The 13790-nt window shown below is 27.7% G+C and overlaps 8 protein-coding genes across 8 annotated transcripts in view; 3 read left to right on the top strand and 5 right to left on the bottom strand.

Annotated features, from left to right (window-relative positions):
• Positions 1-382: 382 nt before the first annotated feature.
• Positions 383-1012, bottom strand: EHI_178040 (uncharacterized protein; the record flags this gene model as incomplete). Its single annotated transcript, XM_646403.1, has 1 exon — positions 383-1012. The coding sequence occupies one exon, from the start codon at positions 1010-1012 to the stop codon at positions 383-385; it is 630 nt and encodes a 209-aa protein (XP_651495.1).
• A 133-nt stretch (positions 1013-1145) lies between these two features.
• On the bottom strand, positions 1146-2743 carry EHI_178030 (calcineurin catalytic subunit A, putative; the record flags this gene model as incomplete). Its single annotated transcript, XM_644820.2, has 2 exons — positions 1146-1258; positions 1315-2743. 2 exons carry the CDS (start codon positions 2741-2743, stop codon positions 1146-1148), a joined length of 1542 nt encoding a protein of 513 aa, XP_649912.2.
• An 857-nt stretch (positions 2744-3600) lies between these two features.
• On the bottom strand, positions 3601-6176 carry EHI_178020 (leucine rich repeat / protein phosphatase 2C domain containing protein; the record flags this gene model as incomplete). Its single annotated transcript, XM_646400.1, has 3 exons — positions 3601-5622; positions 5692-6006; positions 6054-6176. The coding sequence occupies 3 exons, from the start codon at positions 6174-6176 to the stop codon at positions 3601-3603; spliced, it is 2460 nt and encodes an 819-aa protein (XP_651492.1).
• Positions 6177-6419: 243 nt separating this feature from the next.
• Positions 6420-7318, bottom strand: EHI_178010 (DNA-directed RNA polymerase II subunit, putative; the record flags this gene model as incomplete). The annotated part of the gene is made up of 2 exons (XM_646399.1): positions 6420-7013; positions 7061-7318. 2 exons carry the CDS (start codon positions 7316-7318, stop codon positions 6420-6422), a joined length of 852 nt encoding a protein of 283 aa, XP_651491.1.
• Positions 7319-7466: 148 nt separating this feature from the next.
• Positions 7467-8118, bottom strand: EHI_178000 (uncharacterized protein; the record flags this gene model as incomplete). Its single annotated transcript, XM_001913810.1, has 2 exons — positions 7467-7946; positions 8005-8118. 2 exons carry the CDS (start codon positions 8116-8118, stop codon positions 7467-7469), a joined length of 594 nt encoding a protein of 197 aa, XP_001913845.1.
• A 307-nt stretch (positions 8119-8425) lies between these two features.
• EHI_177990 (uncharacterized protein) lies at positions 8426-11077 on the top strand (the record flags this gene model as incomplete). Its single annotated transcript, XM_646398.1, has 1 exon — positions 8426-11077. The coding sequence occupies one exon, from the start codon at positions 8426-8428 to the stop codon at positions 11075-11077; it is 2652 nt and encodes an 883-aa protein (XP_651490.1).
• A 581-nt stretch (positions 11078-11658) lies between these two features.
• On the top strand, positions 11659-12181 carry EHI_177980 (uncharacterized protein; the record flags this gene model as incomplete). The annotated part of the gene is made up of 2 exons (XM_646397.2): positions 11659-12076; positions 12138-12181. The coding sequence occupies 2 exons, from the start codon at positions 11659-11661 to the stop codon at positions 12179-12181; spliced, it is 462 nt and encodes a 153-aa protein (XP_651489.2).
• Positions 12182-12388: 207 nt separating this feature from the next.
• The window catches only part of EHI_177870 (transketolase, putative), a gene marked incomplete at both ends in the record, with an annotated part of 2031 nt that continues 629 nt past the window's right edge, over positions 12389-13790 (top strand). The window contains one exon of the mRNA XM_001913809.1: positions 12389-13790. This exon is cut by the window's right edge and continues 629 nt beyond it. Within this exon, the coding sequence (XP_001913844.1) occupies positions 12389-13790 (1402 nt within the window).

The raw sequence follows: 13790 nt of genomic DNA, 5'->3' as shown, positions 1-13790 counted from the left end.
TTGATTATTTAATGAATGTTAAGAATCATTTTTAGTTTATTTCTATTTCATGCATAGTTTGAATATTATCTTGAATACTTCTTCTATTATTTTATTTGTTTGTTAATTTTAATTGATTTCAATATAAGTAAACAAGAAAGAGCAGATTCAAGAAAGTGAAGAAAGTGCTGAATGGAAATGATGAGAAGCATGATAGAGAGTAATAATGAGGATAAAAAATGAGTAAAGTTTTGAGTGAAAAGAAAGTAAAAGAGAAGAAAGAGTAATATGTAGTGATTAAGAAAAAAAGGTGTAAGAGTCAGTAAGAAATAAGTGAAGAGAAAGGATGACGAAAATACAAAGATAAGAGCTGAAATGATATGAATCAAATTAAGAGAATGAACTAAGATAAACAGCATTTTTTCGATGAACAGGAATGAGGATTTGGTTGGTGCTGAGATGGAGATGGAGGTAAGTCATCACGATATGAAAGTTGATATTGTAGTTTAATTATATTTGATAGGACTTTAATAATGTCAGATTCAATATCCTTACAAGCAGAGCCAGTTTGAGAAGAACAATAATATAATGGTGGATAATTCATTTTTTTAAGTTGTTTAAGAATTTGACGTTCACTGACAGTAGGAGGAAGATCTGATTTTGTTCCAACACAAAAGATAGGAGGAAGAAGAGGAAATTGTTGACAGAATCTATTATAGTAATATTTTAATGACTCAAAAGACTCTGAATTAGTCAAGTCAAAGATAAATAATATTATACTTGATCCTTTTACTTCAATCCCAGTAGGACAATACCGATTAGAATAGCAAATTTCCCAGAAGCAAGTTCTTATCTTTTTAGTTTCAAAAGAATAAAATTTAGTTTTAAAGTCAAGTCCAGTGGGTGGAAGATATGTTGACATAAACTGATCATTAACAATTCTCTCAGAAAGACATGTCTTTCCAGTTCCTCTGTCTCCAATAATACTGACTTTAATAAGATAGTCATAATCATATTGTTGAATATTTTCCATTATTTTATTGACTTTTAAGTTCATCTGCATTATCTTTTTAATAACTGAATGTTCAAATCTTTTAACTTTATTGAACCTAATAAATTATTTATTTCAAGGAAATAACAAATGAATATTAAAGAAATGTTAAAAATTAAATAAGAGTAGTCTTTGTTTTACTCTGAAGCTCAAGGAATTTAGCACGAAGTTCATCTAGTGTTAGTGGAATAGATTCTTCACGGATTTTTTGAACAAAGTGTTGTTCGTCTAAAGAATAAGTGTTTGTAATACGAGACAATGAATAAAGATAATGAAAAACAAACAAATTGATGGTTGTTGTGTCCCAACTGATGAATGTAAAATGTTGTTAGTTAATTTATTCATGTCATTAGCATTAAATGATCTAAACAATGATTTATTGTCATGACTATTATCATTAATATTAATATTAATTTGTGACGAATTAGATTGATGCATTTTAGTGTCATTTTTGTTCATTAAGTCTTGAGTAGGATTAAATTGAGAAGATAAAATTGGTGGAAGAGATGAAAGAGATGATTCATCACTTTCAGGACAATCAAAAATACAAAAATCATCACTTAAACTACGTTCGTCATCACTTGAATTATTTGAATCATTTGAATCATTTGAATCATCATCTATGTCTTCGGTGGTAAATGTTAAATAAACAAATTGGTTAATGAATGAACCAATTCCTTCCATTATAATATCTAATGAATAATTTAAAGCATGTTCAATAGTAGGATTATAATCATTATCAACTAAAGAAGCAGGGTATTTACTAATATCAATATTTGTGTCAGTAATAAGCATAGCTGCTGCTTTATTTTTAAGAGAATAGTGAGTTGCACCAAAGATTGTAAAACAAAGTGGGAATGTTAATTGATTATTTCCAAAGTAATGCATTTCAACCCCATTGTCAACCCATTGATGACCTCTAATAATTGCAATACATTGATTGTCTTGAAGAAATTTATTAATTGCTTTATACCCATATTTGTATGAACAATTTCTTTCTACATTAGGAATAAATTCAATTGATTTGTAATACATTTTAAAGTCTAGATGTTCATTTAAAAATTCTTCAGTAATAGGATCTGACCATAATATGTCACACATTATCCCTTTACTTGGTGGTTCACAAAATCTATTAATTTCATTAATTTCTTCTATTTTCTTAATTTCTGGTGAAATTCCTCCATGACAACAAAAGAATTTCCCTATTTTTCTTTTAATAATCACTCCAAGAGGAAGATAATCAAAACTCTCACAAAACTCATAATATATGTTAATATTATATTTCTTTTTACATTCACTCATAAATCCCATCGTTTGTGTCATCATTCTTGTTTCATGATTTCCTCTTAAAATTATGACTTTCTTTGGATTATTAATTTTCATGCAAAATAACGTTATTATGATTTCCGTACTCATTCTTCCTCTATCAACATAATCTCCAAGATATATTTTCGTTTCTTCCGTTTTGTCCCAATACTTATCTTCTAATTGTGTTAAAAAATCAAAATATTGTCCATGATAATCTCCAAATAAAAGTCCATTGTCATTCACTTCAATTACATTCTTTTCTTCTTTAAGAATCTTTTTAACTTCTTCATTAATTTCATGAATCGAAGTCTCTTTTATCCCTCCCCCTTTCATAAAATGTTCTCTTAATTTCTTCATATCATATTTCCCTTTATCATCCTTTGGAATTTCAATATTATATCCCATTTCTTTGTTTTCTAGTTTTCTCCCTTTTTTTTTATTCTTTTTTATACTTCTTCTTTTTATTCTTTTTATCCCTTCCTCTTCCTTGCTTTTTATTCTTCTTTCTTTTTTGTCTCTTCTCTTTATTAATTTTCCTCTTTTATTTTCTTCTTTCTTATATTGATCCTCTTGTCCCTTTTTTCTTATTACTACTTTTCATCTCCTTCTTCTTTATCTCTCTTTCTTTTTTCTTTTATACTTTTTGTGCTTTTTCTCGTGTGCTTTTTGCTTTTCCTTATCTTCTTTTCTTCACTATTTATTCTCTTACTTATTTTTTCTCTTCTTTGTTATTCTTTTTCTTCTCTCTTTTGAGACTATTCTCTTGCTTTTCTTTCTTCTCTTTATAAACTTCCTTTGTTTCTTAAATTTTATTATTATTTTTATTATTTTCTTTTTCTAACTTTTCTCTTTTTTCTTTCTTTTTATTACAAATATTTTGTATTTTAATAAAGGATGAAATATATAACAATTTTTTCTAATAAAAATTTGTTTGAATAAAAATAACTGACAATGATATAATTTTTTGCCTTTTCTTGTAAGAATTTCAACTTTATTCATCTGTTGGTTCGTCGTTTACGTTTTGTTAGTAACATTACTGTTAACACGCAGTTTAACTTTAACCCAGTGTTGATGTCATTCTTATAATTAGTACTACCCATATCATTGTTGCTAAGTTATTAATTAGTTTTTATTAAAAAAGGAAGGAACAAGAACAAAACAAATACTTTTTCATGAGGACAAAGAAATTGTAGAGCTAAATAGAAAATATTCTGTTAAGTTGTTTTTAGTCTTAGGATGCCGAGATAATAAAAAGAAGTTATCTAATTAAGTTTGCATACAATACAAGAAATGTTATCAGTACTTCCAAAACAAAGCGAAAGGTCTTTGATAGTATTTGCTATTTTGGTTGGATGGTATTTTGAATATTGTTTAATAATTGAATAAACTTTTTCATCACTCATGACATCCCAAACGCCATCACAGGCAAGTACTAAATATCTATCACTAGAGCTTTTTTGACGCACAACAACATCAGGGATTGGTGAAATAATTGGTTGATTGGCTGAATCTCCTAAAGACCTTGAAACTGCTAAGCCACCATTTGTTCTGTTACCAATAACAAATCCACCGTTTTCCCTTATTCTTTTGTACTCAGTTTTATTTGATGGTCTGTGACTCACAGTTAAAGGCAAAAAATAGTCATCTCCTATTAATAAACAACGACAGTCACCAGTATTGGCAATATAAAAGATGTTTTCTGTAATAACAAGGCACAAACAAGTAGTTCCATCTTTGAGTCCCTTTTCTATGATCTCGGAGTTAATATGAGTAAATGCTTGAATTAATGAATCTTTAATGCTACATTGTTCGTTTGATTTTAAAATATTTTCTAAAGTCATCATAATTTTAGAAGCACATGTTTGAGCAGTCACAACACCACTGTGACCATCACAGATAGCAGCAAAATAATTACCTTTTTGAACAAAATTTTCTGAGAAACACATAAAATCTTGCATTTCATCACGATATCCCTTACACTCAGCCAATCCAAATTCAATTTGGTTATGACAGAAACTAATTTGATTACATACCAAATCATTAAGTCCTGGTATTTCTTCATAACCTTGAATTGGTAAAGTCATTGTCCCATTCTCACGTTGAATAGTTAAAACAGTAATTGGACCTTCTTGCTTTTCTTTCAGTAACTCTAAATTACTTACTGGATATCCTGAAATGTTAATACGGTGAGACTTAGTTTGATTTATTTTTGAAGGAAGGATTTGGAGAGGATTGTAACTGACATTAATATCTTTAAGAGTTGTATTTAATAATAATGGACCAAGTGTTACTAATTGGTTATAACTAATATCTATTTCAACCAAACTTAAATAACGTATATAGTCTGGTATTACAGATATTGAGTTAGATGAAATCATTAATGAAGTTAATTGAGTCCCGAGATAAACAGGAAACTGAGTTAATCTATTATGACTTAACCCAAGTAATTTAAGTTTGGTCAATGAACCAATTGCTGGAGGTAAAAAGCATAAATAATTAAAGTGAAGAATTAAATGTTCCAAGTTGACTAAGGTTGAGATATAGTCATTAGGAATGAATTGAATTTTATTGTTTGATAAGTCTAAGTGTCTAAGACATGTTAATTCTTTCATTGATTTAGGCCATTCAATAATTTTATTTGAAGTCATTAATAAAGTACGAATAACGGTATTTAATGATGGAATTGTAGAAATTAAATTTTGAGACAAATCAAGACGAGTGACTTGAAAAGGAAATAATACAGGAAGAGAAACAATTTTATTATTTCTAATGTTTAAAGTTTGTAATGAGGTAGTAAGTTGTGGAATATTTACCAAATTATTATTTGCAAGAGAAACTTCATTAACGTCAGGGAAGTAAAGAATTGAGTTTAAATGAACGTTTTCAATAGTCATAATGCTCATTTGAGGAAGTTCATTTAATTCAGAAATATCACCAGAAAGAATATTTAATCTGAAAAGTTTAGAATAGTTTTGTAAAGAAAGTGATTTGAGTGTTACTTCTCCTAAAGTAAGATTTTTGATAGAACTACTTGAGTTAAGTTGCATTGATGTTAAAGGATTATAATCCACATCTAAATTGATTAATGAAGGAAATTTAGAAAAAAAGCTAGGAAGTTCTTTTAGTCTAATGTATTGAGCAGTTAATGTTTTCAATCTTTGTAATTTGGTTATAGTCATAGGGAATTTTTGTATATCATTACCACTAACATTCAATGTTACTAATGAGCTCATTTCACAAATACATTCTGGTAAGTCTGTAAGCTTATTATGGTCTATTTCAAACTATCAAAAGTGAATATCAAAATAATAAATATTTTTCTTTCTAATACACATCAATAAAATACAACAAACACTAGTCAAAGAGGTTAAATGAGAGAGATTTTTTGGAAGAGTTGAAAGATTGTTTGTTGATAAAGAAAATATTTTCAAATTAACAAGTGAAGAAATAGAAAGTGGAATTTTTGATAATTTGTTTTGTGACAAATTCAAACAAGTAAGATTAGATAAAGTAGAGATATTTAAAGGAAGTTCATAAAGAATATTTTGTGAAAGAATGAGTTTTTTTAATGAAGTGATTTTAAAAAGATGAGAAGGTAGTATAGATATTTTGTTTGAACTCATTACTAAATTAGCTAATGACTTAAACCTATCCAAAGAAGGAATTTCCTTTAAAGATTAATAAATACTTTATAGTCTAAAGAGCTTTAACAAACAGTAAAAACATTAAAACTTAAGTCTAATGTAGTTATTGATCCACCAAGTTTTATCACTTCAGAAGGGACTTTAGAAAGATTTTCATTAAATTTTTTGTATATTCTCAATTGTTGATGTGTCATGATTAATTAACAAATGTCTAAATTCTATTTTTTTTGTATTAAAAGATTCTAAATGTAATTAACCAATCTGATTAGTAAATTTATTATATTTAATTTACTTCTATTTCTCTAAAAGTGTTTATTGAAAATATCATTTCAACTTCTAATTAAATTAGATTTTTTATTAATTTTATTATTATTAAACTTATAAAAAACGAATGAACGTAGTTAAAAAGAAGATGTATTTTTTTTATTATATCTTTCTTATTTAGATTCATTCAATGCTTTCTTTAAATTGACAAATTTCTTCTTCATTTCTTCCAATCCTAATTCAATAATTTGTTTTGGTGGATAAACTCCTGTTCCTTCTACTTTAAAAACAAACTGGTCTGTCTTTGGAGTGACAGTAACTAAGTTACGTTGACCAATATCCCTTGCATAAACAGTACATTCATTACAAAAAATACAATTTTCTTCTCCTCTAATAAATACTTTTTCTCCAACTTCTTGATAATCAAATAGTTTTTGAGGACATTGTTCACAGAATGTACGTTTTTGTTCTGGTGTAAGTGAAATCATTTTTTCATCATTTATTCTAATATCAGCAAGTGTTTGAAATACACACTGACACGTTGGGTTCCATTTAGCATGGAACTTCCCTGTACCTTTCTTAACATAACAAACCATATGAATATTTTGTCTAGGACCTAATTGTGTAATAACTATAGGATCAACATCATTTTTGTAGTTTACAGGAGCTACTCTTTTATCTCCAATAGAAACTAAATCATTTGAAGTAACAACTACTAGTTGGTTTGAATTATTTTCTTCTTTTAATTCTAATATTGCATCATCTGTCTATTTCGTGTTATTTCTTTTCTTTTTTTTATTAATTTATAACAAACATCCTCAAAATTATGTATTTGAGTTGAGTCAATTGGAATTAATCCCAATCTATGGGCAATAAATTCATCACATAAATACGATGAATTGGCATAAACCCGTACAAGTTGAATAGCAATAGTTGGTGTTTCTGCCATAATGACTCTTCTCAACCCATTTACCATTGAAGTATCAGTTCTTTCGATATGAAATGATAGTTTTTCTTCCTTACATTCAACGTTTGTGATAATTGGTTGTCTATTGTATCGTGGTTGTTCCATGAAAAAATGAATTATTAGTACTTTCTTATTAATTTTTAATACTTTTATAATTTATTTTTACTATTACTCTTATTTTCTCTTTTTGTTGGTAAAATTTTAAAAGAAAAACATAAAAAGCAAAAATAATTGTGTTATTTACACTGTAATATTAAAACTTACATAATTGCCGTATTCTTGAAAATCCATTTTTCTCTTTCGTAAAACGTGTTTTAATACTTGATGAAAATTTCTTTGAAATATCCTTTTTATTCAACCCTTCCTGGGTTTGAGAAATAATAAATTCCTCAACTTTTGATATTCCATCACCAGTCTTAGAGGAAACAGATACCATATCCAGCTTTTTCTCCAGAATCAATTCAGCTATTTCTATATCTATTCCAGAATTGAGAAGATCACTCTTAGTGAATGCAATAAGGATTTTACAATTTGGTTTAAAAAGAAGAACTTTTGTTACAAGCGATTTAAATTTAACAGCAATATTTGGTTGTAAAATATCACAAACTATGATAATAGCAGATGAATCTTTAACAAATGACTCATTAATTGATTTATGTTTTTGTTCTAGAGTCAAATTATCCCAAATCTTTATCTTTACTACTTTTTTACTTATTTTGTACTCAATGGATTGCTAAGACATTAACATTAGTTGATCGTTTTATTGGAACAACATTGAATAATAAACAAACATATTCTTCTTTAAAAATTACTGGATTTCCACTGAAATTACCACTAATGAGTCTATGGATAAAGCTTCTAACTCCACTATGTTCAAACCCAAAGAAACATACTTTGTATTCCATTGTCTATTCTTTATAAAAGATAAGTTCCTCAAAATGCTTATAACATTGAAATAAGAGAATTTTCATCGACTCATGAAGATTCATATCTTTTATTAACTATCCATTTACGAAATCAATAATAAATTCATTTTCGTTTTTGTCGTATCCAGAATATTTATGATTTGAATAAAAATCTCTTTTTTTAGAATATGTTATTATATTGTTGTTTTATATAACACAATAAAATTTTGTAGTTCTAAATAGAGATATACCGTGTCAAATATTTAAAGAAAAGATTAAAAAAAACTTAAAAATACATAATTAAGAGATGAGTTTAGCAGATTTCGATGCTATTGTTATTAGAAGAAAGACAAATGTAAAGAAAAAAAGAAGTAGAGCAGGAATGAATGACCTTGAAAAGGAAATGAAAGACATGGGTAATTTATCTCAGTCACTTCAACAAGTAGAAAAAACAGGTAATAATATTACTCTTCATCTTAAAATTCATTTAGCCAATAAAGACACAGTTAATTTAAATATCCAAGATACTGCTAAAGTTAGTGATGTTATTGACCAACTAAAAAGCAAATTAGGTATTACATTAAATTTATTCTATCTTTGTGAATTAAAAGAAAATACTCAAATACCAACTAAATTCTTTAACAATACAAAAACATTATTCCAAGAGAAAATTAATGATTCAAGTAATTTAGGATTTAGAATGCAATGGATTTGTCCATTTAATGCTAGTCAAAAAACATCAGGAGAAAAGAATATTGATTATATTTATCAATGTCTTAAAACTACTATGTTTGAAGAACCTTTCCCTATCGAAAGAAAGATTGCTAATGCTCTTGCTGCTGTTGCTATTCAAATGACATTTGGTAATTTTAAAGAACAAGAAGCTACATTAATTGATATTGGACGTTTCTGTAATCCTATGGTCATAGAAAATTATGGAAAAGAAAATATGTTACGTTCTTCTATGGGAATTCATGAAAAATTAAAAAATCAAACTAACTTAAACACCCTTAAATTGTCATTCATTCAAATGGCACAAAGATCACACTCTTTTGGTGCAACTATGTTTGACTCAGTTTTATCAGGAAAAAAAGTTCATGTAGGTATTGTTTATGATGGAATCATCGTTTATCTTTCTGACTTAATTGAAGATATTACATTCTATCCAATGCATGACATTAAATCTATTTACTCTACTGGAGATTCTGCTGTTGTTTATTTCAAGAATAATAAAAATCTTCAAATCAAAACTGGAAGAGCTGAAAAATTAGTTTCATTATTATCTGGTTATTTCTACCTTTGTGGTGAAACTTCTCCTGATGTAGAAAAACCTGTTTCACTTCACTTTGCTGAAGATGACAAATTATTTGATTTCTCTAAAAAAAGAGAAGAAATTGTCTTCCTTACTAATCGTTTATCTTATTTCCATGAAAATATTCAAGTCGCTGCTGCTGATGCTTATCTCGAACAAATTGCTCCAAAACGTATTCTTGCTTCTATTCTTACTGCAATCAAACAAAATCACAATTTAACTACTATAAATTTTGCTTCAACAGATGTTTCTATCACTCAACTAACTGTTTTTGCAGAAAGTATTGATCGTACATTTAAATCTCGTGGAGGAAAAGATGTTCAAGAAACCTTCAACGCCCAAGAACTCTCTTTGGCAGATAATATGGAACTTGGTAAAACAAATGAATTTGCAAAAGCTCTTTGTTTAATTCTTAAATCTCCAATTGCATTAAAAAGAATTGATTTAAGTAATATTGGATTAACTGATGACATTGCAAAAAATATTGTTGATGGATTTAGAGCTTGTAACTCTCTTGAATATTTGAATCTATCAAATAATTCTGAATTAAGTGGAAGTGCATTACAAACTGTTTTAAGATCAATAAATAGAAATGCTTTGTTTAGATTAGATATTAGAGGATTAGCTCTTACTAGACAAGATGCTGGTCAAGTTATTAGACTTATCTCAGACTTCCCTAATCTTCAACAATTGATTATTAAAAATAATAACATTGGTGCAGGTGGTGCTGAATTAGGTAATTTAGTTCAACGATTAAAGAAACTTCAAATACTTGATGTAAGACATTGTGGATTACCAAAAGATATTGTTCATTCAATTCTTAAAGGATTAGCTGATAGTAGAGTTTTGAAAGAATTAAGATTAAGCGGTAACGATGGAATGGGTGATGTTATTTCATATATTAGTGATATTACTGAAGAAGGAAAAATAGTTAAATTCCCACCAATTAACAGATTAGACGTTGCAGGAGTTGATTTAAGTACAAGTGATGTAAAGAGATTAATGAAAATCATTCAACGACCAGTTTGTCATTTGAATGCTATTGATGTAAGTGGAGCTAAATTAAAAGGAGATATGAGTAAAATCTTTGAAATTCTTTTGGCTTATGAAAAGACTAACTTATGTATTACACAATTCAGTGCAAACGATTGTCAAATCTCTGATTCATGTGCATCATATATGGTTAATTATCTTTCTTGTACAACGAAATTAACCAAATTTAAAGTTGGTTATAATTCTTCACTCTTTAGAAAGGGGAACTATGTTTGTATTGCTGAAATGATTCGTGGCAATAAAACATTAAAGAATTTACACATTTCTGGAATGAATTTCCCTGCTGAACAAATTGGTTCCATCTTTGATGCTATCATAAACCATCCTTCTTTAATAAAATTATCACTTGATGGTAATCCTCTTGGTTCCTATATGAATAAAGTTTCTGATTTATTGATGATGTGTCAACACTTAAGTGTGTTACGTTTAAGGAAACTTGAAGCCATCACTAAAGATGAACTTATTAACTGGCTTAACAATGAACTTCCACAAACAATGTCAGTTGATAAGATTTGTTTAGAACAAAATGGACTAAAAACTAGTGATATTAAGAAGGCAATGGATGACCATCCTACTATTCATTTCGTTCTTTAAGTGAATAACTAGGTTTCATTTATTAATTTAAACCATGTTTTATTCTTTTATTTAACTCAAAAATAACTATTAAAATTGACTGATAACAAAGCTTCTTTATGACAAATTTGTACTTTTCATTAATAATTTGTTTTTATCTTTTGATATTGTATTTGTATCTAAAAATCCTTTTTATTATTCACTCCTCACTGTTTTCAATAAATAAACTACTCTTAGGACAAAATTTATCTTCACTAAGCACTTCTTTTTTCTTTAATGAAAATGATTTTCTTATTCTTAATCTACATACTCACTTTCATACTTGTTGTATAACTTTATATTTCATGTTATTCCAAACATTACCAAATCCAATAATCAAATATTCCTAATTCAATAATATTGAGTACTATACTTATCAAGACTTGAATGGTGTTGATTACTATCGGTATAATCAATTTTAAAACAATATTAAAATACAAATGGTTATCTGTATTAATATTTCTTGAGTTAAAAAACATTCATTCATTAATTTTAATACAAGAAATGATGTTAAAAAAAAACTTTTAAGAATTTATCTTAAAATTTAATTCCTCAATTAAACAATGTTGAATGTTCAAGTCTTAGATGACATAATGAAATATACAAAGAAATACTGTGGAATAAAAAGAAAGGTTAAGGAGCCTTGTTTTGTATTTCATTATAATACAAGAGAAACACTTATTATTGAAAGTAATAAAGATACGTTCAATATATTTATACAAGAAGGAATGTGGAGCAACAATGATTTAGTTCAACAAGCATTTAAAATATATGGAAATAAACGAATTATTGAAGGAGAGAATTTAGAAAGAATGTTGAAAGTATTTTATGGTTTATTTCCATTATTAGAGGAATTTATTGAGTATGTCAAAAGAAATAGACCATTTTTTTATCTCACAAAAGATGAATGGGATTCTTTGTATTATGAAAGAGATTGTGTGTTAAATGACAATTATGTTAACGAAGATAGAATTATTTCATGTTTGTATTTTTGTTATTAACAAAAAAAATCAATAAACAAAAACAGGTAGTAATTAAATAGGGCCATTGTTATTTGAAGAGTTTAGAGCAACAAGGAGAAGTTAATTTGATAATGATTGTTATAAAGAGAAGAATAATTGAAAATATAATTATATTAGATTTCGTTATAAATAACAAAAAAAAGAAATAAGAAAAGAAAAAAGAAGAAGAGAAAAAGATCGTCGAGAATCTTCGTCTTTCATAAGAACAAGATTCTACACCAATTAGAATATTTAAGTAAGAATTGAACTGTGTTTAGCTTATTCTTGTGTTATGTCATTAGAAGAACGAAGTATTCAAACTATTAGACTTCTTGCATGTGAAATGATTAATAAAGCTAAAAGTGGACATCCAGGAGTACCAACAGGATGTGCTACTATTGCATATACATTATTTACAAAACATATGAAATTTGATGTAAAAGATCCAAAATGGATTTCAAGAGATAGATTTGTTCTTTCTAATGGACATGGATCATCATTATTATATGTTATTAACCATTTATTGGGATATAATATTTCTATGGAAGATTTAAAAGAATTTAGACAATTAGACTCTAAAACACCTGGACATCCTGAATATGGATGGACTGAAGGTGTTGAAGTTACTGGTGGACCTCTTGGAGCAGGAATGTCAACTGCTGTTGGATTAGCAGCAGCAGAAAAACATATGGCAGCTACATTTAATACTAAAGATAAGAAAATCATTGATAATTATACATATGTATTACTTGGAGATGGATGTTTGATGGAAGGAGTTACTGCAGAAGCAGCATCACTTGCTGGTCATATGAAATTAAATAAATTAATTTGTTTATATGATGATAATCATATTACTATTGATGGAAATACTAATCTTGCATTTACAGAAGATGTTGGAAAAAGATTTGAAGCATATAATTGGAATGTATTGAAATGTAATGGAGATAATGTAAATGAAATTGATGCAGCACTTGTTTTAGCAAAAGCATCAGATAAACCAACTCTTATTTGTTGTAAAACTACTATTGGACTTGGTATGCCAAATAAACAAGGCACTTCTAAAGCACATGGAGAACCACCAGGACCAGAATTAGAATTAATGAAGAAAGCATATGGAGTTACAGAAGAGTTTCATGTTGATGAAGATGTTTATGCAGTTTATCATGCAGCATCAGAAAGAGGAAGTTTAAAACATACAGAATGGAAAAAGATGTATGAAGAATATAAGAAAGAAGAAGTAGAACTTGCAAAAGAATTTGAACGTAGACTTAAGAGAGATATTTCAAGTATTTCAGAATTATTTAAAGAAGAAATTAAAGCAGATGAAAAAGGTGAAGCTACAAGAATTAGTTCAGGAAAAGCATTTAATGAAATTGCACAAAAATTACCAGAAATAATTGGAGGAACTGCTGATGTTGGAGGAAGTGTTAAAGTCGTACTTCCAGGAGTATCATTCCATGAAGATCCTAAAGGAAGAAATATTCATTATGGAATTAGAGAACATGCTATGGGAAATATGGATAATGGAATGAGTATTTATGGAGGATTAATTGCATATGGATCTACATTCTTTGTATTTAGTGATTATTGTAGACCAACTATTAGATTGGCAGCACTTTCACATTATCCATCAATATTTGTTTTTACTCATGATTCTATTGGAGTAGGAGAAGATGGACCAACACATCAACCAA

Source organism: Entamoeba histolytica, genomic scaffold (genome assembly GCF_000208925.1).
Source record: "Entamoeba histolytica HM-1:IMSS scf_1104750518987 genomic scaffold, whole genome shotgun sequence".
Classification (NCBI taxonomy): Eukaryota; Evosea; order Mastigamoebida; family Endamoebidae; genus Entamoeba; species Entamoeba histolytica.
Note: the sequence above shows the minus strand (reverse complement) of the source record. Positions and strands in the feature narration are given on the sequence as shown.